The 25784-nt window shown below is 36.1% G+C and overlaps 3 protein-coding genes and 1 pseudogene across 3 annotated transcripts; 1 reads left to right on the top strand and 3 right to left on the bottom strand.

Annotated features, from left to right (window-relative positions):
- The first annotated feature begins 382 nt into the window (after nucleotides 1–382).
- LOC123214452 (transcriptional repressor ILP1) lies at nucleotides 383–5077 on the top strand. The gene is made up of 3 exons (XM_044634221.1): nucleotides 383–1638; nucleotides 2308–2475; nucleotides 3440–5077. Exons 1-3 carry the CDS (start codon nucleotides 493–495, stop codon nucleotides 4889–4891), a joined length of 2766 nt encoding a protein of 921 aa, XP_044490156.1. The 5' UTR covers nucleotides 383–492; the 3' UTR covers nucleotides 4892–5077.
- A 1686-nt stretch (nucleotides 5078–6763) lies between these two features.
- On the bottom strand, nucleotides 6764–13649 carry LOC123214454 (annotated as a pseudogene).
- Nucleotides 13650–14997: 1348 nt separating this feature from the next.
- On the bottom strand, nucleotides 14998–18716 carry LOC123214458 (lipoyl synthase 1, chloroplastic-like). Its single transcript, XM_044634226.1, has 7 exons — nucleotides 18256–18716; nucleotides 17817–17980; nucleotides 17283–17373; nucleotides 16990–17147; nucleotides 16094–16265; nucleotides 15685–15795; nucleotides 14998–15481 (listed from the first exon to the last, which is right to left on the bottom strand). Exons 1-7 carry the CDS (start codon nucleotides 18523–18525, stop codon nucleotides 15398–15400), a joined length of 1050 nt encoding a protein of 349 aa, XP_044490161.1. The 5' UTR covers nucleotides 18526–18716; the 3' UTR covers nucleotides 14998–15397.
- Nucleotides 18717–21456: 2740 nt separating this feature from the next.
- LOC123215146 lies at nucleotides 21457–25404 on the bottom strand. The gene is made up of 6 exons (XM_044635217.1): nucleotides 24775–25404; nucleotides 24353–24451; nucleotides 23918–24095; nucleotides 22846–22943; nucleotides 22076–22137; nucleotides 21457–21875 (listed from the first exon to the last, which is right to left on the bottom strand). The coding sequence occupies exons 1-6, from the start codon at nucleotides 25213–25215 to the stop codon at nucleotides 21755–21757; spliced, it is 999 nt and encodes a 332-aa protein (XP_044491152.1). The 5' UTR covers nucleotides 25216–25404; the 3' UTR covers nucleotides 21457–21754.
- Between the last annotated feature and the right edge of the window lie 380 nt (nucleotides 25405–25784).

Genomic DNA, 25784 nt, shown 5'->3' on the forward strand with positions numbered 1-25784 from the left:
TTCTTCTTGATCTAAATGACAAAGGATTGTCCTTTATCAAAGAAGACTGTCGTTTCTTTCCGATCATTGGTCAAATACCCTAAGCCACCCGAATTGAAACCTAGAAAGGGGGAAAAAGTGAAATTTTCAAAGTTTAATTATAGAGAAAATTATTAATTTTTTAAACTTAGAGAGGAAAATAATATAAATTTTTAAAGTCTTAAGATTTAAAAGTAAAATGATGATTTTATCTCTCTCTCTAATTAAAAATTTTAATAGCAATTACCCTATGAGTGAATGTTGACATTTTTATTTATAATAAATATGATTTTTGAGATATAACTAAAACTTGGGTGAAATATTGCCCTTTTCCCTATATTTTCAAACCTAGAGTGCAGACTTGATAATGGACATTAAATGGATATATGGACTATTTTTCAAACTTAACGGAGTGTGAGGGACAAAGAAAAACGAAGAGTAATTGTATGAATCTTGAGTTCTGAGACCGCCACCATGAGCACCTCTAGAGCTAGAAATTTCCGCCGACGAGGCGACGACGACGAAGACAACACGGAGAACACTCCCTCAACTGTGTCCGCCCCCGCCGCCGCCACCACCACCACCACCACCACCATTAAGAAACCCTCGTCATCAAAACCTAAGAAACTGCTGAGCTTCGCTGACGATGAAGAAGAAGAACAACCATCTTCAAATAGGGTGAAAAGTAAACCCTCTTCACGTCTCAACAAGCCCTCTTCATCTCACAAGATTACGTCCTCTAAAGACCGCCTTCCTCTTCTCTCCAATGTTCAACCCCAAGCTGGTACTTACACGAAAGAAGCTCTCCTTGAACTTCAAAAGAACACCAAAACCCTAGCTGCCCCTTCCTCTAAGCCTCCGCCTTCTTCTGAGCCCACAATTGTCCTCAAGGGCCTGCTCAAGCCTCAAAATTCCACTTTTGTCGAAAACAATCCCGCTAGGGTTTCTTCTGATTCGGATTCTGATAATAAACATGAGACGGAGAAGAAATTTGCTTCGATGGGGATTGCCAAAGGGAAAGACTTGATTCCTGATAAGGCTACAATAGAAGCAATTAGAGCAAAGAGGGAGAGAATGAGGCAATCACGAGGGCGGGAAGCGCCGGATTATATATCCTTGGAAGGAGGGAGTGACCATCGTTTAGGTGGAGATGATTTGAGTGATGAAGAACCGGAGTTTCCTAGACGAGTGGCTATGTTTGGGGAGAAGGTAGAGAGTGGGAAGAAGAATATAAAGAAGAAGGGTGTTTTTGAGGATGATGATGATGAGGAGAATGAGAGACCCGTGGTGGTTGGTAATGCTGGGAAGATAAACGTGGAGGATGATGAATATGATGATGAAGATGAAGTTGCTAAAATTTGGGAAGAGGAGCAAGTGAGGAAGGGTTTAGGGAAGAGAATAGATGATTCTTCTGCTACTGCTAGGGTTGTTTCTAGTGCTACTGCAAATGTTCCCATGTCTCAGCCGCCGCAGGTGTTGCCCCAGAAGTTGTATCCAACAGCAGCTCCCCCGAATATTGGAGGGGCAATTGGAGGATTACAAGGATTTGATACAGTGTCAATATCTCAGAAAGGGGAGAATGCCATAAAAGCTGTGCACGATAGTATCAACAGGCTTAAGGTTTGTTTGTGTTTGTTAGTCTATTTTGTTGTTTGGATTGAAAGTCATCAAATTTTATGTTTTGATTGTGAGAGGGGTGTGCGTGTGTGTGTGTTGATTAGACTGCTACTATAGAAAATGTAGGATTGTAGAAGTACAGGATTTGCGAATTCTTAACTTCCCATACTCTAAATCAAATAAAGACCTAATAATTCAATTTATTATTGACCTGAATAATGTCTAACAAACTTTAAAATGCATACAATACAGAAAAAACAGTAGCTTACCAACCCCAGAAGTTGGTTTCTGCAGTTCGCTCTCAATTAACTCGATTAAATTCTTCTGCTTGCTTCTCATAGAAAGTGGTGTTGGGTTGATGGTTCTTTCCATAATCTCTAACAATTTGCAAATTTGATGAGAGTTAAGTACTGCTAGGAATGATGGGGGAGGATTACAGTAAAAAGAATTAAGATATAGAAGAAGCACATAGGATATCTCATGGTACCATTTCCATTCTTATATTTAACTTTAGAAAGTGCAATTCATAATTGTGGAAATATAATAATTCTTACAGTAGAATTGAAATTTTTCCCAAAGCACCAATTTTGGCAGGATATATATGTAGATGTTTCATGATTTTAATTTAATTGCTACTGACAACTATGTACTTAATTTTTGTTTTCTTTTTAGGAAACTCATGGTAGAGTTATGTCATCACTCACAAAGGCTGATGAAGATTTGTCTGCCTCACTTTTGAAAATTACTGATCTTGAAAGATCTCTGTCTGCTGCTGGTGAGAAGTTCATCTTTATGCAAAAGCTTCGTGACTTTGTTTCTGTTATATGTCAATTTTTGCAGGTATGCTTTTATCTAATTCTGTGTCCTGTACTACTATGTGTCTCATTCCTTGGTTCTTACTTGACCTTTTACATTCTCTAGGTCTTCCTGTTATCTCTTTGTCTCTCTGTGCTTTTTGTGATCTTAGAGAACCCATTAAATTGGAATAACTTATTTGATAGGTTAAACACATAATTTCCATGGCTTTTATCAGCATTTCAGTGGTTCATTTACAAAGTCCGTTGCAACTGGTCGAAAATGATTTATGATAGATTAGTTATCAAAAAAGTTAGGAAGCTATAAGATTTGGTTGAATTGGATACATCATTCTTGGATCTGTACCATGGAATTCCTGATGATATCTCTTGATAGAGGTTTGTTCTATAACCATCAGGGCTTGCGTGCTAGAGGTTGTTTAGTTGCATCATGCAGTGGATTTGAGCTGCGTTGATTATCTAGTTGCAACCCCTGGGGTTGGTCATTGTTTTGTGGATAACTTGTTCATGCTTTTGTTGATATCCATGTAAAACTCAGGTACACTTCATTCTTGCTAAGAGGGGAAAAAAAAAAGAGAAGAGATAGTTTCTTTTGACAAAATAAACTGAATTACATGGCTCTTAGTAAAAAGTGTTTGTATGGACTTGCTTCTGCAGTGGCTTTATATTCTAAATTCTCTTCATCTATTAGAAATAGATTATTCTTCGTGTATATCAAGTTTCATTTTGTCAGGATATTTAGATACCTTCAATTTGAACTCATATTTGCCAATATCTGTTTGACAGAGAGAAAACTGATGTTTGCTTGTTGTATTGCTTATTAATTTTTCTATTTCAATATTCCTGGGCTTTCCATCAATGTTTGTCAGGAATTGTTTAGTTTTCTGTTCTTTTGTTGCTTTGTTGTGTTAACCTGTGCTTCTTTTTGCTTGTTGCTTTCTATGAGAACTTGCACTTATAAGTGTTTTATAATATTCTTCTGCTTTCAGCATAAAGCTCATTACATAGAGGAACTTGAAGAGCAGATGCAAAAGCTCCGTGAAGAACATGCATCTGCCGTATTCGAAAGAAGGGCTGCTGATAATGATGATGAAATGATTGAGGTAGAAGCAGGTGTGAAAGCAGCTATGACAGTATTCAACGAACGGGGAAACAGTGCTGCAATGATTGCAGCTGCCAAAAATGCAGCTCAGGCAGCATCTTCTGCCATTAGAGAACAAACAAATATACCAGCGAAGCTAGATGAATTTGGTAGAGATATGAACCTGCAGAAACGGATGGATGTGGCGCGGAGGGCTGAAGCACGCCAACGTAGGAGAGCTCGATTTGAGTCAAAGCTCTTGTCATCCATGGATATTGACAGTTCCAATCAGAAAATGGAAGGAGAATCAAGCACTGATGAAAGTGATAGTGAGAGTTCTGCATACCAGTCAAACCGTGAATTGTTGCTTCAGACTGCCGATGAAATTTTCAGTGATGCATCTGAGGAATATTCCGAACTTTCATTGGTTAAAGAAAGGTTTGAAAAATGTAAGAGAGAGTATTCATCGAGCTATCGTGATGCTTACATGTCCTTAAGTGCTCCTACTATTTTGTCTCCATATGTAAGGTTGGAACTCTTAAAGTGGGACCCGCTACACGAGGATGCTGATTTCTCTGATATGAAATGGCATTCTTTACTATTCAATTATGGTTTGCCAGAAGACGGGAGAGATTTTGCCCCTGATGATGCTGATGCTAACCTCGTTCCTACACTGGTGGAAAAGGTTGCACTTCCTATTCTGCACCACGAAATTGCTCATTGCTGGGACATGCTTAGTGCCCGAGAAACAAGGAATGCTGTTTCTGCTACAAGCTTGGTTGTAACCTATGTTCCTACTTCCAGTGAGGCACTTGCAGAATTGCTACTTGCTATCCGTACCCGTCTGGCTGAAGCTGTTTCTAACCTTACAGTCCCTACGTGGAGCCCTCTTTTAATGAATGCTGTTCCCAATGCAGCACGGATTGCAGCATACCGGTTTGGGATGTCTGTTCGTTTGATGAGAAATATCTGCTTGTGGAAAGAAATCCTGGCATTACCAATTTTAGAAGAGCTTGTCCTTGATGAACTTTTGTGTAGAAAAGTTTTGCCACATGTTCGAAGCATTTCATCAAATGTTCATGATGCAATCATGAGAACCGAAAAAATTGTTGCTTCTTTATCTGGGGTCTGGGCTGGTTCAAGTGTTACTGGAAGCCACAGCCGCAACCGCAAGTTGCAACCATTGGTTGATTACATGCTATCATTAGGAAAGACTCTAGAGAAGAAGCATTTGGCTGGTGTGACTGAGAATGAGACAGGCGGACTTGCTCGTCGATTGAAGAAAATGTTGGTTGAGCTCAATGATTATGACAATGCGAGGAACATAGCTAGGACCTTTCGTCTTAAGGAGGCTTTGTGAGACGTCTGCCTTTGAACTGCTGTTAACCCAAATGGAGGCTCCAGGGGAGTTTGTTCTGTAAAATTTTGTAGAAACTTTTTGAGGCAATGTGCGATTCATTAGATGTCTTTAAACAGGAATGGGTAATTAATGCTTCCTGAATTCCATTTTTATTGAAATGCTATAATGCAGCAGAATTTTGTTTAAGTATTACAGTTTATTGATGATTTTAGGCACGGTTATTTCCAGTATATTCCAACTTATTAGTGTGAATTGAAATCATTTCTATCCTAATTGACCGTCATTACTGTTCAGTTCTGACATATAAAGGTTTTAGTGGCCAAATTTTTTTATATAATTTAAGTACATAGAATAATTCTTCATGAAAGAAAGAAATTACTCGGGATTTGGCCACTCAAACCTGGCAAAGTTCTGAGACTTGGGGTTTAATTGGAGAACTGAATCTGGTCTGAGGTGTGATACACTAGATTGAACGTGTAACAGCACTTCACTTCAATAATTTACTCGTTCAATTACATGTTGATTAATAACGAGGAAACTTGATAATAGCTCTGATAATTTTTTGTAAATGTGGGTTTCGGTGGCCACTATTCTATCTCTAGGTATCGTTACTGTGCCAATCATTTAGTAAGAATATTTATTTTCATCATCTAGTTGTGGCGTATTGAAGATAAGATTTCGTTGCAGTAAATTTGCTTGAAAGATGTACCGATGGTCATTATTAATAAAATTATACTTATATATCTTAAATACATAAATAAGTATATATGTAATATATGTGATTATGTTATTGATAATTTTTAACTTATATACTTAAAATAGGCATCCATAATATTACTTTCCGTCTATTTAAGTTAATACTGAATTAAAGATTTACCAAAGTTAATAGGAAGCTTTCTTGCTTTGAGAGGGACTAATTCGTTCTCAAATTCTATTTTTCTAATTTCAGCTGCAACATACTACTCTTGCAACAAAATTTCAAGGGAAATTGACAACCAATGTGGAAGCTCATGCCTGGAAGATGTTTGTACCGACTCCAGCCACATTAAGCTGTTGGCGTAAGGCATGAAGCTCTGCTCTCTCTTGTCAATAATATCAAAAGACAAAAAAAGTGTATCCCAATTCAAATTAAAGTTCTATATCAAGTGTGTTGTGTTACAATAGCCTACAAAACTTCACAATTAAGTCAGTAATGAAGTATACACAGAGCAGTGTATCAGGCACTGAGAGACGGAGAGTTGAAGGCCTCATCAAAGATATGCAACTCCAACTGAAATTTATTTAAATGAAATCTAGGGAGCAATTCATTCAAACCAAGAAATGCCACTAAAAGGTGCATACACAAAACATATGGATGAACCAATGTTCATAAATGTGACAATCATAACATTTTGGTTCAATAATCTGTTTCACTATTAAAATGTTGTTCACTTTTAATACAGTTTGTCACCGTTTTATATGATTTATCACAGTTTTACTTTTAGTCTTTAATTCATGTTCCCTCATATCATTTCTATGTGATATAAGATGTTCATATGAGATTTATGTAAAGATGTTACTACAACATAAGAAAAACTCCTTGAATATTGTATGTACCCTCCATACCTACCTATACGACAAATGCTTCTTGAAAGGAATACTCTGGTCAGCTTTCTTGTAAGACAAAGTGTAGGAAATAAGCAAGATACTGATGAGCTTCTACACAAAAATTCATACCTAACAACAAAAGAGCTTAGATTTTGCTGATGGGGAGACTCATATGTCAAGCCAAGACCATTTAACAACAAATTAGTTTTAGCTTCATATAATATGGATGTAGATAAGCTTCATATAGCTTCAGATAGTAAAGGCGTATTTAAAGAAAAAAATGGGTGCTGGAAAGCTCAAGTACAGTAAAACAATTATAAATTTTGTGTACAGGAATGAGAATCCATATGCATACACAGAATAACACAAGTGAGATCCAAGCGATGGCAGACTGCAGCTGCATTAATGACTTGCTCTTGTCTACGGTGGATGCAAAAAACAAAAGCAAATGATTGAAGAATCTACACAAATGTTAATGAACTAAAGAAGAATATTAATGTCTGTAACTGCCAGGTATCTTTAGTAATTGTTACTTGTAACTACTTCCATTGCAATGGTTAATGACACCATTGCTCTGGTCCCTGTGCTTCATTTTGTAGTGTTCAATACCCCATATTCGAATTGTATGATCATCACTGGCTGAAGCCAACATGTGAAGATTTGCTGGATTCCAGCTCACACAATTAACTGATCCAGAATGCCCAGGCAGTGCCAATGAGTTCTCCAGAGCGTCTAAGCCATATATACACCTGGAAAAAGAAATGGCACAATCCTTTTTACAACCAAAACCCTCTCCTTGATGGGAAAAAGACAAGCATGCAAACTACTTTACTATGAAAGAAACCGAAAAGAGTGAGCAACTGTATGCTTAGGTGCAATGCGGTGTCAGAGATGGAGCAAGAGGGAGAGGGAGGGCATTTTTTATGATTCAGAGTAGCTGCTGCCGATTCTTGAGTTAACTAAACCCCATTTGTCATTTTTGCACAATCCAGGCAGCTGTGGTGGGATTTCTAGGCATCATAGAATTCACCTAAACTCTCTAAGCTGCCATCCGCTTTGAAGATAGTAAGCACATATTACCATTTAGGATAATTGTTCAGGCCAGCTTCATAATTCTTGAAGCACTAGGAGCTATTTCTTCTTTAACTGTTTTCCCATATGAAATAAATATGGTAAGCTATAGTATTCATTTCAAGAAATAGCATTAAGGCATTGACACCAAAACAATATTACAAATAAAAGAAAGGCGATACACAGGGAGAAATGATTTGAGAAAAATAATGCACTATACTCTTTTTTGGGTATGTGTTAAAACTTAAAAGTTCATACACCATTATATTCACTTCAACAGAATCATTGTTGTAAAATGAAAATCCATTTTCTTAACAAATAGATTAACATCTAATAGGATTAGGATAATAATGGAATTAAAAGAATTGTGTAATATGTTAATAATGAAGGATTAGGACAATGATTGAATTAATTATAAAGAATTATGGATTTTAAAAGAGTTTGAATTAGGTAAAGATATCATGATATGAGAAGAATAAAAAATGCAATAATAGTGAAGAAAAAGGGATAAAATATTAGAGTTTTTGACAACTTAGCTTTGTGCAGCCTTAAAGCTGATTAGGGAGGCTTCTAGCACCTCAAATGACTGGATTTTGGACATCTTGGCTTCTCGAATTGTCGGTTTATCCTATTACAATCATTTTTTTATTGATAAAATGGTTTTTTTCTTTATTTGTTATGTTTGTTTACTATTTTTTGGGTAAAAATGGTTGGGTTCCCTAACAAATGATATCAACGTAGTGAGATCCGACAAGAGAGAAGGCAAATCAACGAGATATAGTGTTGAAAAGACAAGTCATCACTGGAAAAGCTTGTCAAAAAATGAAAAGTTGCAGAAAAGATTGGATCAAGCAAAGAAGGGTTGGATTAGAAAGAAGGGAGGCAAGGGAAGGCAAATCGACATCGGGAAGATGATCCAATGTCGGGAAGTGACCAGAAATGGGGAAGATGGTCAAAAAATGGTGAGTTAGGGCTTGGTGGAAATCCAATCCTAAACTGAAAGAATTGTAAAGGGAAGAGAAGGGAAAGAAAACAAGAAAGAAAACAATTTGGGCAATTGGTAGATTAAAAAAAAATTATTCTGCACACTAAAAAAATACTTTCTAATTTTCCCACTTGAAGACAGGATGATCCTCAAAGGAATCAGGTAACGTTAGGATTAAGATAATAGAGTTTGAACTAGGTTAGAATATGCAGGCAAACATCCATTTTCTGGTCATATAAGAGTAAAATGGGGACTAGAGTTTTGGGACCAGAGTTTTGGGCAATTTAACTAAGGGCAGCCTTAAGGCTGATTAAAGAGATTTCCGGCACCTCGAATGACTAGAATTGAGAGGCCCTGACTCCTCAAATTGTCAATTTATCTAACTGTAATCCCCTTTTTATCAATAAAATAGTTTTTCTTTATTTGTTATGTTTGTTTACTGTTTTTTGGAAGAAAATGATTGGTTCCCTAACAACTTCAAATATCAAAACTATAAAGTGAAAATCGTACCAGCATTGCTAAAGCAATATCAAGCAAAAAAGAAGATATATGCCCATGTGTGACAATTTCAGAAATACTACATAAGCATATATAAACAAAATTCCCACAATCATTTGTTATCAAGGTCATATGCAGGCAAATATATTGCATAACTATATTTATTTGAATAGAATCATTAATCAAACATCCATTTTCTGGTCATATAATTTGGCTTCTATGTAGGGGAAATACAAAAAGGGTACCCGTGAATCCTCACTCCCACTAGCAATGAATGCTTGCCCAAATCCTCGAAAACAAGATCTGATCACAAATCGGGCACGCTTGTGACCTTTGTACTTTGACAACACCTTTGGATCACCTTCTATGCTCCAGAGATGAATTTCTTAGTTTATAAGATTAACCAGCAAGAACTTATTGTCTTTTGATAATGAAAATGAAGTAATTACTTTCTCCTCTTCAATCCATCTCTCAAATTTAGCTTTCCTGTCAAGTAAAAGAATAGCAGTTTCTGTACATATGCTTATGATCCTCTTTCCATCATCTGTTATAGCCATGTCCGATATCCTAAATGTCTTCTGCCCTTTCCGACATTCCAGCTTTTTTCCATCCAGATCCCACAGGCAGATGCACCTGTCAGTCATGCCAGCAAAAATAGCTTTTGCATTAGGAAGCCATCCACAAGAAATCAAGCCAACACCAGCTTTTTCATAAACATGAAGGCATTCTCCAGACAAAACATCCCAACATCTGATAACTTCCTCTTGTCCACAGGTCAGAACTTGGTGGTCATCAGGACTCCGTGAAACGGTGAACACTGGTTTTTGGTGTCCACTTAGTTTATGTTTCAGTAACACCTGCCCACCCTCTTTAACCTAAAAAATGAAGAACTTTTCAGTTCATGAGTAGAGAAAAGTTTTAAGTTGCAATGAGACAACTGGTGTTTTGGCAGAGAATGATAGCAACATAGAAGAGCAACTGTTTGGCAATAATACAATTTGCTAGAAACACTAGACACAAAACAGTTGTGCAATTAGAATATTCTGGACATCTTGGGTCTATCATACTCAATACCTATTTTTGTAGTACAGGTCTGCTGAAAATTATATACTTCTATAATGATAATTGCTTCACATAATTTGCTGAAATTTCAAGATTTCCAGTTATTAGAATAGGAGCACATCGCTTTTCAAAGATGAATTTTCTCCATGTGGATATACAAAAACCCAAGCAAACATTTTTAAAACCAGAATTCAAAAGAGCAACATGTCTCACCAGCAAATATGTCTCTACTAACATCATTTAAATTGCACCAAGGATGCCATAAAATTAAAATAAAATCTTGGTGATGGCAATTTGACTAAAATGAAAAGCCATAAATTAATATGGCACAATGTGTTAGACTTCACAAAACCTCACTCAAGATCAGGTTAAGGACTAACCCCTGAATTACAGCGTTACTCTGCCCAAGATGCAGTGAAACACTCAGCAGAGTTTATATCGGCGTGGTACAGCTACAAGATAGTTTGAGCTAAAGGGGAAATTTTTCCATGAAAGGAATTGAGAAGGAGAGAGCTCTCCAAGTAATAGATTCAACCACAACATTTATGATTTTTTGAAATTTGCTCATGCTATACAAATACCAATAAAATTTCACTCAAGGCAATAAATTTGACTTAAATCTGCCAATAAAGTTTCCTTGTCTCCATGCTTTTAACTCTTCATTGAATTTCATTATCCTATCCAATAGTTAATATACTCCCTCAAGAAGGGAAATGGAGAACATTAGTTACTGAAAATGTGCTCATATTGGCAAAATTCCAGAGAGTTAGCACTGTGTAAATGAGGTAAAAGAAGCTGGAAGGTTGTAGAAGTCCATGTCAACGACTACAAGCCAAAAATCATATAGAAACCTTACCTCCCATATAATGGCTGACTGATCCTTGGATGATGATGCCAAATATTTACCATCATGTGAAAATTGCAAAAACCATACTTCGTCAGTGTGTGCTTCCAGAATCTGTTTCATTTGTAAAGACAGAATTTTTCACATTACCTTGGTAAAAATTTGATGAGAAAAATTTATATTAGCAAATGTGCAGTTCATTAAAGGTATGTACAGTAAGAGAAACCATAATACATCATTCATTGATGATTGTGAAGTAGTGAAGAAAACAATACGGACAAGGATGATGTAAATGATAAATAAAATAAAATATATAAATAGATGGGAAGATAAAAATGACACATCATGTAACTTCTTAAGGCATGCATTTCCTTTTTTTCAAGAATGGCTCTTTATCTTAGCCCTTCCAATAATGTTTCCCTTAAATTACTGGCACTACCAAATCATATGACATTTTTTTTTTGAATCACATTATCCAACTAGATCACCATTTAAGCACTGGTAGTCTTGTAACAATAATTATTATTGGCAACAAAATTACTTATCCACGTCCAATATTTTGTCTTCCAACGAACAAAGATTAGTTCTCAATTCCCTAGACTGCTTTAAGACACAAAACTAAACAGGGGCAGTAGAAGGAAGCACTAAGCATCACTTCATTTGAAGAACAAGAATGCACATTCAGTACAAAGGCCAATGCCTTTGAAAAATTCTGTTTCACCATCTATACAGCATAGGATCTAGCGTGCAGAGATGCAATCTAGTATGCCTCTGGAAATTTTCACCAATTCACTGAGATAATCCTCATCATTATTTTACCGAAGAAAAGTTTAAAAGAGGATGATGAATGAAGTTCTAAATACAATAAGCAAACAAACCCCCATGTTCCTAATATCGCCAAGCAATCAAGGGCCCAACCAATTCAAACCAAGCACCATCCTCCCTCGCCAAAAAGAAAAAAGACATCTCAATAATTTGTGATCTAGATCAGAACTTCTACACCAATATGGAAAGGAAATATTAACAATTATAGAGAGGACATAAAAAATTATCTGGGTAAATAAATGAAAATTTTGGGCAAACCAGTAATTAGTTATCCTTCTGCAACATATAGAAAAGAAATGTCAAGACTGATATGAAGCATTCAAGTATCTGAAGCCAACAGTCAGCCCAGAGACAGTCTAACCTGCAAAGTTTGGGAAGGAATCGGGTTTCTACCGCACTGGTGATCTGAGTATAAAGACAGATTGCTATCCAAAGTATTGTGGAATGCACAGGAACCTCGTTGTACATCAAGAGCCTTTTCAACAAGGCATTCTAATCTTTTTTCAGGAATCATGACTGAAGCAGGAAGTAACTTTTGCATTTTTTCCAATAATATGGACCTTGACTTTGCACCATCAGTATCTTGATAAGAGACTCCAAGCATTGAAGACTTTGAAGGAGAAATAATGCAGGCCGCAAGTCCATGCAATCGGCTCACATTGATTTGAAGTGGTACAATCTCATTTCTTAAAGTATTTAAGGCAGCACTGACTTTTTCCATTTGTAGAAGCTCTAGAAACTTCTGTTCCAATATCAAGAAAGACACAGATTTCACAGTTGTTTCATCTGATATACCAATCATATGCAATGTGGCCACACTTTCATACCACTTTCCGTCCTTTACTTTCTGCATGAATGATTTGATAGCAGATGAATGCAACGGTATTCCTGTTTCATCCTCCAGAAGGGCCCCGCTCTTATCATAACCAAGTGAGTACAATGCCCTAGTTATGATTTTGATGAATTCTGCTTTTTTTTACGAAGCCTTTTGCACCAATTGTTTCTTCATCCCCTTGGGAGGTTAGTAGCCAAGCCATCTTATCTCCCAAAGAGCAAGCTAAAGATTGTGTGACAGATGAGTCTTTTAACTCGTTGATTCCCCTAAGGGTCCTTTCCCATGTTTCAAGGTGGTTCAATATCTTCTATAGCTCCCATGAAATGTCTGAATTAAACCGTATATTCTATGAGGCGTAAAGGAATAAAGCATGTAAGGAGAAATGTCTAATCTCACGGCCATTACAATCAGAGACTCATGAAATAAATTCATATTGATGCATAAGATAGCAACAAAATGTAAAACATTAATACGAAGAACAATCTTTCTCCTTCATAGACAAAAATGTTTCAAAGCAAGTGACCATATAATTGTGTTATGATTCTATGAAGCAACTGAAAAGAAGAACATGGTACGGGGCTACAATATGCCAAGAATTGTATCACATTGCAAAATCTAAAAAACTGCATTGATGCCAGTGGTTATGCAATTATGCGGTAGTGAGAGTATCTTATAATTTCTGAACCTGCCTGAACTTCTCCATTAAAAAGAAAAAAAACAATTAAAATGACAGAAAGAAAGAAAAGAAAAGTGACCGTCAAGCTAAAAGCTTCTTGAAACCGTAGCCATGAAGTTTCAGTACTGAAACAATTAATCAATTTTCACAATTAATTACCAAGAATTCGCTGCTAGAAATTACATAATTTAAGGAAAACAAGCAAGATCCATCTCATATTGATCATAAAGCAACATAAAACATATATAAGGAATGCAAAACACGAAACTTCCCAACAACAACAACAAACAGCAGCAGCACATAATAATATAAAAAGAAAGAAACCCATGAAGCAAATCAAGAAAGCAAGGCGTAAAATTGATTAAAAAGAGGATAAGCGAGTGAAAGAAGAAATACCCAGAAAGAGAATGCGTAGAGAGAAAGAGAAAGAAGCAAACATGAACTAGAAGATGATGATCGTTATTATTATTATTATGACCAAAAAGCAACTCAACACTGCACCAACTAAAGAAAGGAAGCTATATAGTAACGTCATGTGAACTTGAAAACAGTGAGAAAGCAGCAATAAATAAATAAATAATGAAAATTTATGGTAAATAAATAAAATTTAAAGACAAAGGAGGATGAGTTAGGTTTGGTTTACCCATGTCCATGTAACTGAGTTGTGTTTGTCCACCATGTATCTCACTTTGATTTTATCATTTTCCTTACTTTCTTTTATATTCAACTAGTACAATTCTCAATGTCAAATGGGGAGTTTCTTTCTCTCTATATTTTGCTTGGCGTCCTGGTTAAATAGAAGGATCTCATGCAGCTCCTCAGTTTTTATTCTCCTTTCCATTTTTCTAATCACAATATCTATTAAGACAGATTATGTGTCCAAAGTTAATAATAGTTTGACAGCTGGAATATTAAACCAAATGTTACAAAGAAATTCTCCATTTTTTAAGATATAAAATCTTCTTAATGTTGCATTAATCTTTCTCCAACCTTTTTCAGTCATTAAATCATAAATCAAGAGTCGCTTTCTCTAGAAATATTGTAGCAACCATTGGGGTTAATGGGTGTTTTGATACCATATTTGGGATTATGAGCAAATACCCGTTTGTGTTTATCATGTGCAAAAAAAATGATGCTCAAAACAATATATAGGTAGTTGGAAATGTTACTGTTTTCATGTAAAATTATAAAGTTAATGGTTAGAAGAAACTTATGCCTGTCTGTCTCTATCCAAAACCATCCATAACGAAGGACTAGAAATGGTAACATCTTAGTCTTGGGAAGAATAAACTAATTTCGTGGTCCATTTGCTCAACATGTCCCTGTGCCGTTTTTCTCCATGTTCAGGAATCTTTTCGCAAAATTCAAGTCTTCATTGATTTTTTTTTTTTTACCAGTTTATCTTTTATGCTCTCTGCGTTTGGTACAGATACCAGAGTTCATAAAACTTGGTCTTGCACTTAGTAGAAAAGAAAAAATATTAATGAAAGTGGCACCAACTTTTAGTTGATACTAATCAAAACTAGGACACAGCTGAGGTCATATAGATCATGAAAAGCTAGAGAAACCACTCTACAATCTGTATCATTATCAATTTTCCTTATTCTAAGCTGTCTAAAAAATTCCCTTGGTAGTGTCCAAAAATATATTCAATTTCAGCAATTCATATTCTTCTTAAAGAAGAATATTTCTCAATCAATCAATGGAAACCACAAGCAGGGAGTAAGGATCCAATTCCCATCAACTTAAATTAGTTTTTGCAATTTTTTTTCATCATCTCATTACATTTCAGTTTCCTGCACATACAACAATCAAAAGCGTTGGTGAAAAAACCAGGTATACATCCTGAATATGTGATAAGTTATTGAAAAGCAAACATTCTCTCTGATTGTCTATTAGCCAGATTTCATTAAGATAACAAAAAAAAAAAAAAAAATCAATGCAGCATATATCAAGAGTCTAAATGATTATATATGAAATAAGGTTAAGGCAGCTTTGCCTTAAAGAATCAAGGGCAAGGCCATCACTGAAACCAGTAAGCCTGGACTGAAGATGTTAGTGCTGTCCAGTTCTGGTACTTCTGTGGTAATCTTCATAATCCAGAGTCTGATGAACAAAATCCACTATGATGCAGAAGCAGTCTCTTTAGCCCTCTCTTTTACCATTGACTTAACAAAGAGCTCCCCCGCCCTGTAAGAGGATCGAACCTGGAAAAATGAATACATTGGGAAGTTAAGGCAATGTTATATAATGTCAGTTAATCAAATTTACGCAAAGTTTACAACATCTAGCCTAATAAACATTGACTTGAAGAGAGTAACCATTGAAAGTCCCCTAAAACAGTTGTCCGTGTTCAGCAAAATCCAAATATACTACAATTATCCATAGTTAACCATTAAAAAGAGCTTACCATTGGGCCACTAGCTACATAACGAAACCCAATAGACTCGCCATATTCCTTCCAGAAATCAAACTTTTCTGGGGTGACATATTCTTTGACAGTCAAATGTAGTGGTGTTGGCTGCAAGAATATAACAAATTATACATTTAGTCAACAGGGACAATAGTGGGAAAGGTAAACCCTGATGCAAGGCTCACTCGCACTAAGATTGAATCATTTTAGAAACATCAGCGGGAACAAGCAGGATCACAGCCAGCTAAATATAAGAGATATGACTAGGCTCAGCCATATTGGTAAGCCAAAAAATGGGTAGAATTTAAGTAAAAATCATTCTCAATTTCAGATGCCCCAAGTCTCAATATCCCAGTTTATTTAATCAAGCATGATTTTGTTTAGAATATTCACATATAAACTTAACCTGAAGATACTGTCCAAGAGTTAGAATATCAACATCTATAGCCCTTAGATCAGCCATCGCTTCCTTCAACTCATCATCAGTTTCTCCAAGACCCAGCATTATAGAAGATTTTGTTATCATCCCCTTTTTGCTTAACTTTGCATGTTTCAGAACCGATAAACTTTGTTCATACCTGTATTACCAAGCTATAACGAATTAGAATTCATAACCATTTATTACAAATGATGCAGACTAAGAAAATACTAACTGACAAAAGCAATCATATTAATTAATTGACACCAGTCCTGAACTGAGTTCATTCATCCAGCCAAAAGGCAAAGCTAAGTTTGTGCACCTAACAGTTCACATAAGAAGCTTCCTTTGTTTCATTAGCTCAGCCAGTTAGATTCAACTCATTATTAAGTTGAAACAGAACTTCGAATCAACATAAATAGAGCCAGACAAGTTCACATGTGGAGTCACAGTATCAAAGACAGATATTAAAGTTGTATGGGAATGGTGGACTTTTCGCTTCTATCAAACTTCTTCACATAGCTGTCCCCAAGGACAGGCCAAATCAAATCAGATTTGACTTCTTAACAGATTGAATCAATACAACTGAAGTCCAACCCATTCACAGGCTAAGTTCTAAAGATTAAAATGGAATCTTGCTTACAACATAGGATTGCAAGTCCTTAAGACCTAAGAAGAATAGTTATGGCAGGTATGAGATAGATGATTTGCTAAAGTAAAATATATGGCACAATAGCTCATTCAAGCCTTTCAAATTATGAAGCAGATTTTTTTGGCATTGTTAGTAGATTAAACATTGTTGAAGACAATGAAGACAGCTTCAGTCAGAACAGAAATGATGCATGATGATATAAAGATAATTTCCAACTCTCAACAGAACTCACCCAGCCCGAGGATCCCTGACAATTCGCTGAAGCCGTTTCACTGTTTCAATATTGTGAGCAAAGACATCTAAACCTGAGTGTACAAGAGTATCTACAGCCGTTAGGTCACCCTGGAAATCAGAAGTTAAACACTCAACCATGATCTCAGGCTTGAGTCTCTGCAAATGGAGTGTAAAGAATTCAATCAAAGTTATTGTTCAAATTCCAATATCTTCTGCAGAAAATATAACTTAGAAAGACTGCAATTAAAATAAATATATAAATAAATAATATAGTAAGAGAGAAATGCAGACCTTCATAGCTTTGACAGTCTGAGCAAAGTGTCCACTTCCACCATCAGGTATATCATCACGATCTACACTTGTTATGACAATATAATCCACCCTAAACAAAAAATTTATCAAACAACTTTTTCAAATTCTGCAGAAACATGTGGTAACACACCAAAACAATGTATGCATAACACATGTGCACCAAATATATAAAATTAAAAAAACCATCCCAGAGATGTGTACTAAATGAATGGTTTCATTTATTTCAAACCTATAAAAGATGTATATATATACAAAATAAGCTAAAAGGATTGCTGTCCTCAATTCTCAAATAACAAGAAACTAAGAACCAGATACATTCAAACTTAGGTAAGTGTCAAGACTCAAGATATTCATAGCTGTAAAATAAAAGAGATTTTCATTCTGAAAAGGCATCCCCAGAATAGCAGTCATGAAAGATGGTAAACTTACAAGTTACCTATGTTATAACATTTGCTGGATAATTAGCTTAAATTTTCTTCATAGTATTGTAACAACAACACCTCAAATACGTACCCCCAACTTGCTATGGCCTTAGCAGTGTTTTCTGGTTCCATAGGATCAGGTGGTGCAGGGTTTCTGCTGGTTTTGACAGCACAAAATCTGCATCCACGGGTGCAAGTATCTCCAAGTACCATGATTGTCGCGGTTGCAATACCATCCCCACCTCCGTTCCAACACTGCCCAAAATCATTTCCAACCATTTCACAGCTAAATCAAAACTAAAACAACAAGAACAATCAATTTCTAAATTTCTACCTGAGGAAATTTTATATTTCCGGGCCAACATCACAGGAATTAATGAATGTAAGCAGTCATATTGTTACTTCGCAAACAGGAAATTCACGAGGTCATCAATGCGAACATGCAATTGAATTAACCGCAATTTTAAATGAAGAAATAGAGAGAAACCCAGATACAAAATTACAAAAAATAAATAAATAAATAAAAGTACCTCTCCAATATTGGGACACTGAGCCTCCTCGCAAACAGTGTTGAGTTTCAAATTGGAGAGGGATTCTTTAACTTGTTGAAACCTTTCTCCTTGAGGAGCTTTCTGTCTCAACCACGCAGGCTTCTTGACATTCGGGTCTCTCCCTGTGAACGGACCTACGTGTTGTTTTTGTTGTAATGGGGGATTAATGGAGTCGATCTTTGAATCGCATCGGACTTTCACGGGAACTGAGAATGAGACTGAAGGTTTCGAAATGGAGGAATGAATCATTGCGGATTTTAATTCGAACAAGCAAATGGGGGTTCTTACACGGAGAAGATGAAAAAAGTTAGTTCTTCAAATTCAAGTAAGAAGCATTGAAATCTCCGCCTGAAATTCAATACAAAGACAAAGCTGTCTGTCTTTGGTAGTTAAAAAACTGTTAACGCCCTACTCAAACACCAGTTGGGTTTTTTCATCTGTATTTTGCCAAATCAAATTAAATATTTTCAATTGGCCAGAGGACTATTTCCCACCTAAGATACGCTGCATTTTCAAGTTTCCGGGATATTAATTAAAATAGGCAAAAAATTTTTCGTTTATACCTTTTTAGGCAAACGCACCGTAGTTTTACTTTTATAAGCAAATTTTTTTGTAACTCCAAAAATACCCTTTCAGCCCTGTATACATAGGCATTGGAAGAAAGGTTTGAGTGCGTGGGTGCGTGCGGAGTGCGCGCGGAGTGTGTGGGTGCATGCGGAGTGCGTGGGTGCGTACGGAGTGCGCGTAGAGTGCGTGAGTGCGTGCGGAGTGCGTGGTGCGCGCGGTGCATGCAGAGCGCGCACTGTATATAGTGTACAGTGAGTGCACAGTGCGCGCACAGTGAGTGCACAGTGCATGCACTGTACATATATTATATATATAATATTATATTATTATATATATTTATTATATTATAATATTATGTATAATATATAATAACATAATATATATATTTAAAAATTATTATTATTATTATTTTTATATATTATATTAAATATTATAATATTTAATATATATATATATATATATATATATATATATATATATATATATATAAAAGGAAGGGTGCGCGCACCCTCACACTTTGTTTATATATATTAATCAGGGTGCGCGCACTGCTCACGCACCACAAGCACTGCGCGCACCGCACGCACCACGCAAGTACCGCGCGCACTCTGCACGCACTCACGCACTCAAGTTTTCCTTCCAACGTCTACGTATACAGGGCTGAGAGGGTATTTTTGGAGTTAATAAAAAGTTTTGCTTATAAAAATAAAACTACTATGCATTTGCCTAAAAAAATATAAGCGGAAAAAATTTTGCCTATTTTTTAACTTTGAAAATATCAAATATCCACCCATAAATAGTTAAATTTAACGGAATCTAACTCCTAAAAATTTTATATCTTTTTCCCCCCCTAACCCCTAAAAACTAACTATTTCCCCTTAGACCAAGTTTTGAAAAATAGCATTCCCCCTCTAGGGTTTAGTTTTCAATCCCCAACGTCAAATCCGGTACCATCGTCGACGATGAAGCCTTCCCGATGCACCACCATGCTCCGACGACCTCTCTTCTCTCCTTTGGAACACCGATCGACCCAGATTTGGCATCGTCTTCGCCTGGAAAGTTAAAGAGCTTACTATATATTAAATATTTTGCCATTTTGCTAAATCAAATTAAATATTTTCAATTTCACCATTTTCTTACTATATATTAGAAAGGGAGAAGGACTATTTCCCACCTAACTTTAGATGCGATTTCAAAATGCCACCCACGGTAGATGAAAATCCACTTTTCCCACCCATGAGCCGTTAATATGAATGATTTCTGTTTGCATAAGGGTAAAATGTCCATTTTACCCTTGTTAGATGAAATGACAAAAATACCCCTCAATTTAGTCTGTAAAATTCATCCCAAAATTGATGTAAGGGTTTTACCATTCACCCCCTTTAGGTTTTAGAAACTAACATTTCACCTTACCTAAAGTTTTTAAACTTTGAAAACTAACATTTTCAACCCCAAACTTAGGGTTTCCATAATTTTCAAAATACAGCCACCCCCCATAACTTTCAAAACTAGCAGTTTCACCCTCATTCTTCAACTTCATCTTCCGATGTCGTCTCCGGCGTCGTCATCGGCCTCCTCCTTCTCCTAGTGCGACGGCGGTGGTGCGATGAAGAGATCTTCATCTCCTCCACGCACGGTGCGACGAAGAGACGGAGATCTCTTCGTCGCACGGTGCGACGAAGAGACGGAGATCTCTTCGTCGCACGGTGCGACGAAGAGACAGAGATCTCTTCATCGCACCACCGTGTGACAAAGAGGTCTCTCTTCATCGCTCCACCTAGACGACGAAAGACTACTCGTCGCCGTCCTTCGTCGCTCGTTGCGTGGTCCAGAGGCTGCGACGAAGCGTCATCCTTCGTTTGTTCTTCCAGATCTGGACGACGCTTCGTCTTCCAGATCTGGGTGACGAAGAGTCGTCCTTCGTTGTCCTTTGTAGTCGGAGATGGGAGATCGGTCGATTGCGTCGGCCGTCGGTGGTGGCCGGCGAAGGAAGCAAACCCTAGGGGTGAAATCTAAACTTTTCAAACTTTGAGGATGGGTTAGTTATTAGTTTTTAAAACCTGGAGGGGAGAAACGATAAAATTTTAAAGTTTTAAGGTTTTAAATAGTAAATGACGATTTTGCCCTTGTCCCTAACTAAAAAATTGGACGGTAATTTGGCCATAGACGGGAAAAGTGGATTTTCATCTGTCGTAGATGACATTTTGAAAACGTCAACAAACACAACTTTTTTCTTTCCCGATAATTATATTTCTTTATTTTTAACAACTTCTTTTGTATTTTTCAATGGCTTCTTCAATAAACTTATTACAAACTTAAACTGAACAATTTGAATTTAACCCAAACTTAAACCAACTCCTATTTGAGCTCAAGTTGTCACCAATCTACCCCCTACCCAAAAAATTGGTTAGATTTGGCTTAATTTAAGTCAAAGAATTAGGCGTAAAATGTTTATAGCTTTCATGTGAAAGCTTACATAAAACTAGTTCCAATATTACGGCTAGTATTTTTTGTCTGATTAATCTTACTCTTTGATCCATGATAGTGAGCCTTAAAGGCATGTCATCTTTGTCCAAATCGCTTTTGAGCTCAACAACAGAAAAATGGGTGAAATTTAAGACAATAATACAAGAGCTTACATATATGTAACTTAACTTCAATCTAGAACTTTTTTCATTCTGTCTGTCTTGTGGATCTCATTTTGATCACTACACAGCATTACAGTTTCTAATAATAATAATCACAAGGTCACAAAAACTTAGGATGAAGAACGCAACAAAATTTTTTCTGAGTCTATAAAATCCTGGTAGAGCATGTATTCTAAGTAAGATTTGCAAGCACCATTTCCTGTTGAGGAAAACTGCAATTTTCTCTTCACTTGAATAGTCTTTCAATATGCTATTGCCAATCACTAAGCATCGGGTGAGCCTTCCCCAGAATCTTCAGAATCTGAGTCGTTAACCATCTTTTGGAGCGAATCCATATCTCCGGCTTCAGAGAGAGTATGAAGCCGAAGTTTGTCTGCATCCTCACTGACCAAAAAATTAAAAAAAAAAAAAAAGAAATAATTCATCATCAGCAAGCCCAACTTTTAGTTTTAGAAATTTGTTTTGAACCTGAAATGAGTGAGAGATAAAAGGAAAATGCTTAGCAATGGTTTGTTAAGCATTTTCAATTCTTATACTCTTTAGAAGAATTAAATTAGCTTAGGAATGAAAGGATGAAGGCCTACTCTGTCACTCCAAATATTTCCTTGACAATTAACGAGCTATCCCTTGAGCAGAACTCCAGCAGCTGAATCAAAAGTTGAGAATAGCAGCATTACAAATTCAAAATCTCAGATGCATGAAAATTTACAAAATAAATCTAGAATCACAGAATTCCAGAAATCACATAAAACATTATATCCCCCAGCATAAGGTAAAAATAAATCAAATTTAGCCTCTTTTAATTCAGGAAAACCGATTGGCAACATTTTTTTTCTCATTCGTGTAGTTTTGTAACTAAAAAGAGAACTAAACAGAAAGACTGTCTGCAAGTGAATTGCAAAAAGATATTACTCTTAACCAGTTAATATGTGAACATCATGATTAAATTAAGATTCATGATATCAAAGTGACTTATTAAAACATCCATATCTGAATTCTCAGCACATAATCTGAAACACCACTGTGCACAAAGTTTTTGGAGCAAAATTGGATAATTCAACAAGCAAGGCACCACCCACAAGGCACAAACAAAAATTCATTTGTGGCAACATATTCAACACTTCTCAGCAACAACACGTCTTCATGCAAGTTTGTTAGAACTACTAAGAAGTTGATCATTAATTGCAACAAAATATGATTGGTTAAATTGCTTCATGAGCCAGTTTTTAACCCCATTGGAGAGGTGAGCATGATAAAGGGAAAAAGGGCACATAACATGATTAAGAATTGTGACTGAACTGAAGCAACAAATAGGGGTTGGAAAAAATTCATGACTGACTGTTTGGCCACTTACCTCAGACAGATAAAAGACCTTTCCAAAAAGGGCTTGCACAGCAAGTTTTCTCTTAAATCCCTTTTCTGAATACCCTGACATATCCATGACAACTGGACCTAAAAAAAAAAAGGCAAGCATGCATGAGAGCAAAGAGCAATTCTCTTACTTCTTACTATACTAGTGCTTCAAGGTAAACAGAGTAAGCCAGAACCACATATAAGTATCCCCATCAGTAAAATAATGTGAAAAAAAAAAATCAGAATAGGAATTTGGACTAGAGATAAACTTTACTTTGACAATTTCTTATGGACTATGGCTGGCAATTGATCTCTAATTCAGATTTTAAAGTTGAATTTGCTAAATAAGTACAGCTCATGATAGAAAGTCCCTAGCATTCCAATAAGATGATGGCATCTTTCTAACAGATAAAAGCGTCACAAAGCCAGTAGAATGTTATTTAAGATACAAGTTTGGGCATGAACTCATAATCTAAAAGAAACCAGCAATCGACCAAAAGCAGTTAAGAAAAGGGGAGACACAAATAGGGATATTAGTACCCACCCTTTTTTAGCATAAAAGGTGCATGGCTCAACTTTCACCCAACTACCCCACCCCCCTCTTCCAAAACCAACCACAAAAACGCTCTATGGGGACTCTTAAAGTTTATAGTTGAAAATATAACAGAAGCATGAGAGCTGTAATTTTATCCTAGCAGGTAAAGACTAGATAATATTAATACTCCAAGCTACGTAAAGCAGGTGTGGCAAAAAATTTAGCATAGTTAACTTTCAAAACATAATATCCCTGAGAAAATCACCATCTAAATTATCTATACTTGCACCATTTCATAAGAAAACAGGTGGATAATCCAGTCAATTGGCTATCAAACAATTAACAAACTAGACGGGATCATTGATTCTACTGAGGATCTTATGGACATGTCCCATATGAGCAAGGCCTACAAAGGTGATTGTTCATGCACGGTATCAACACAAGTGTACTATGCACATCAGTACATTGCAACACAGAAAGAGGCAATAATAGATGGCAGAACCAGAGAAATAAACAAAATCAAAGCTATAACAGTTACCTTTCTCCTTCACAATCCTCCCAGAGATTTCATTTAAAATTTCAGCAACTTGGGAGTCACCCAACACAGAAGCTTTTCTAAGCTGGATTAAGCTTACAACTAATTCTGGATTGAATGGTTTCTCATTCAACGCATATCTAATATACTTCCGCAAAATATCCTCCATGCTAAATCCTGTCTGGATGTATATTACAAGTTGCTATCAAAATCTAATCTGTGTGCAAGCAGCAAAACATATAGTACAAACAACAAAGAGAAACAAGGAAGCATCATATGTTTCAACAAAAAGATCAGTCAATATGCACTTGTATCGATTTATTTGTAATTATACATCAACGAGTGTCCATGTGTGCTCCTAATATAGCAAGTTCAAAGCCACATAGCTTGAGAGCTTGGTATCAAAAGAAACAGATAATTAAGGGTCATGTGTCTCACCTTTTGCATTAGGTCTTTTAAAGCTGATGTTTGTAATTCATTTCCTCCATTCTGCAGTAACTCATCTATGGATTTGCATAGCATTGCATTCTTATTGACCTGTACATAACATCTCAAATTAGTAAAACCATCTTCATAAAGATGGAATCATATCTAATTACCTTTAAAAAAGGTTATCAACCTTCAAATTATAGAATTTTGGTGTGCTGGGCACTTATTAGAAAAAAAATTAGAAACAATGGACATATTTTGCTTGTTTCAAATATTCAACTAGGCAAAAGCTACATTGAAACCATAGAAAGACAAACGCTTTCCCAATTAAAGACACATATAAGAAGCACCCAAAGTTTTCTCAAAATTAAACCTTTCTCTTACATTTTGTTCTTCATCTAAACAGAAACTTAAACCCACCAATAACTCACCAATTTCTTGCGTTTATATTTAGGAGAATTGAACTTCTTAACCGTCTTAACAAAGGCAATAACGAAAGAAACGCCAACATAAGCCAAAGGAACAGCAAGAATCCAAGGCAATTTGCTTTGGCCAACTCTGGGTCCAGGAATGGCTTGAGTGACAGACCCAGTGAACTCTACCAAGTCCAAAGCTTTCTCTTGAATCCACGGCAACTCTTCTTCTATTACAACTTCAACTTCAACTTCCGCTTCTTGTTTTTGTTTCTTCACTGATTGATTGTTCTTGTCGTTTTGAGCTGCCACGACAATTGACGAAAACTTATGAGCAGTTCTTTGTTGTGGTGGTAATAAAAGAGAGGGTTGAGACAAGGGTAGTTTGGGAATTCTGGGTCGGGGATGGAATCGGAGGGAAGATAATGAAGAGGTCGAAGAAGAAGGAAGAAAAGCCATTGCGCATCCGTGGACCCTGCAGCCGGCGGCAGCTCAGCTTTATAGTTATTGAGAAATTGTTTAAAGAAATTTTTTTGTACTCCCTAAAATTTGTTTAAAAAAAAAACATACCAACTTTGTTTCTTGTAACTTATAGAAAATTTACCTTAAAATTAAGTGATTTTAGGTTGAATACCATAGATCTTCCAAAATTTCATCTACAATGACGATTTTGGAAATCATAATGGCCACTTATTTGGTTGGGTATAATGTTACTAAGTGATATAATTATTTATCATATCTCAAATTTATACTTGAAGTATTATTATTATCACAAATAAATGTGTTATTTTTACAAATTTGAATAATTTATCATTAAAATATTTGTTGATCCTCACTCTTAAATTTTAAACCTTGTAATAGATAAATTAGTTTAATTAGTCTGACCGAGAGCTATCGTCAACAACTTTGAGTGATGGTCATATTAGGTCATAGTTCATTTAAAAAACTTACGTTAATTTGTGGATGAATCACTGATTTAAGGTTAGAATGAATTGTTAAAAATTAAGAAATCGATATTAGAAATGAAT

Source organism: Mangifera indica, chromosome 4, assembly GCF_011075055.1.
Source record: "Mangifera indica cultivar Alphonso chromosome 4, CATAS_Mindica_2.1, whole genome shotgun sequence".
Taxonomy (NCBI): domain Eukaryota; kingdom Viridiplantae; phylum Streptophyta; class Magnoliopsida; order Sapindales; family Anacardiaceae; genus Mangifera; species Mangifera indica.

Excerpts from the sequence above, each read along its gene's own strand:
- LOC123214452 (XM_044634221.1), top strand. The coding sequence starts at position 493 with ATGAGCACCTCTAGAGCTAGAAATTTCCGCCGACGAGGCGACGACGAC. Across the intron at positions 1,639-2,307 it reads ATAGTATCAACAGGCTTAAG|GAAACTCATGGTAGAGTTAT; the intron begins GTTTGTTTGTGT and ends TTTTCTTTTTAG. Across the intron at positions 2,476-3,439 it reads TTATATGTCAATTTTTGCAG|CATAAAGCTCATTACATAGA; the intron begins GTATGCTTTTAT and ends TTCTGCTTTCAG.
- LOC123214458 (XM_044634226.1), bottom strand. The coding sequence starts at position 18,525 with ATGATTCATTCCTCCATTTCGAAACCTTCAGTCTCATTCTCAGTTCCC. Across the intron at positions 17,981-18,255 it reads AGTGTCCCAATATTGGAGAG|TGTTGGAACGGAGGTGGGGA; the intron begins GTACTTTTATTT and ends GATTTTGGGCAG. Across the intron at positions 15,482-15,684 it reads ATGTAGCTAGTGGCCCAATG|GTTCGATCCTCTTACAGGGC; the intron begins GTAAGCTCTTTT and ends TCATTTTTCCAG.
- LOC123215146 (XM_044635217.1), bottom strand. The coding sequence starts at position 25,215 with ATGGCTTTTCTTCCTTCTTCTTCGACCTCTTCATTATCTTCCCTCCGA. Across the intron at positions 24,096-24,352 it reads TAAAAGACCTAATGCAAAAG|ACAGGATTTAGCATGGAGGA; the intron begins GTGAGACACATG and ends ATATACATCCAG. Across the intron at positions 21,876-22,075 it reads GAAATATTTGGAGTGACAGA|TGAGGATGCAGACAAACTTC; the intron begins GTAGGCCTTCAT and ends TTTTTTGGTCAG.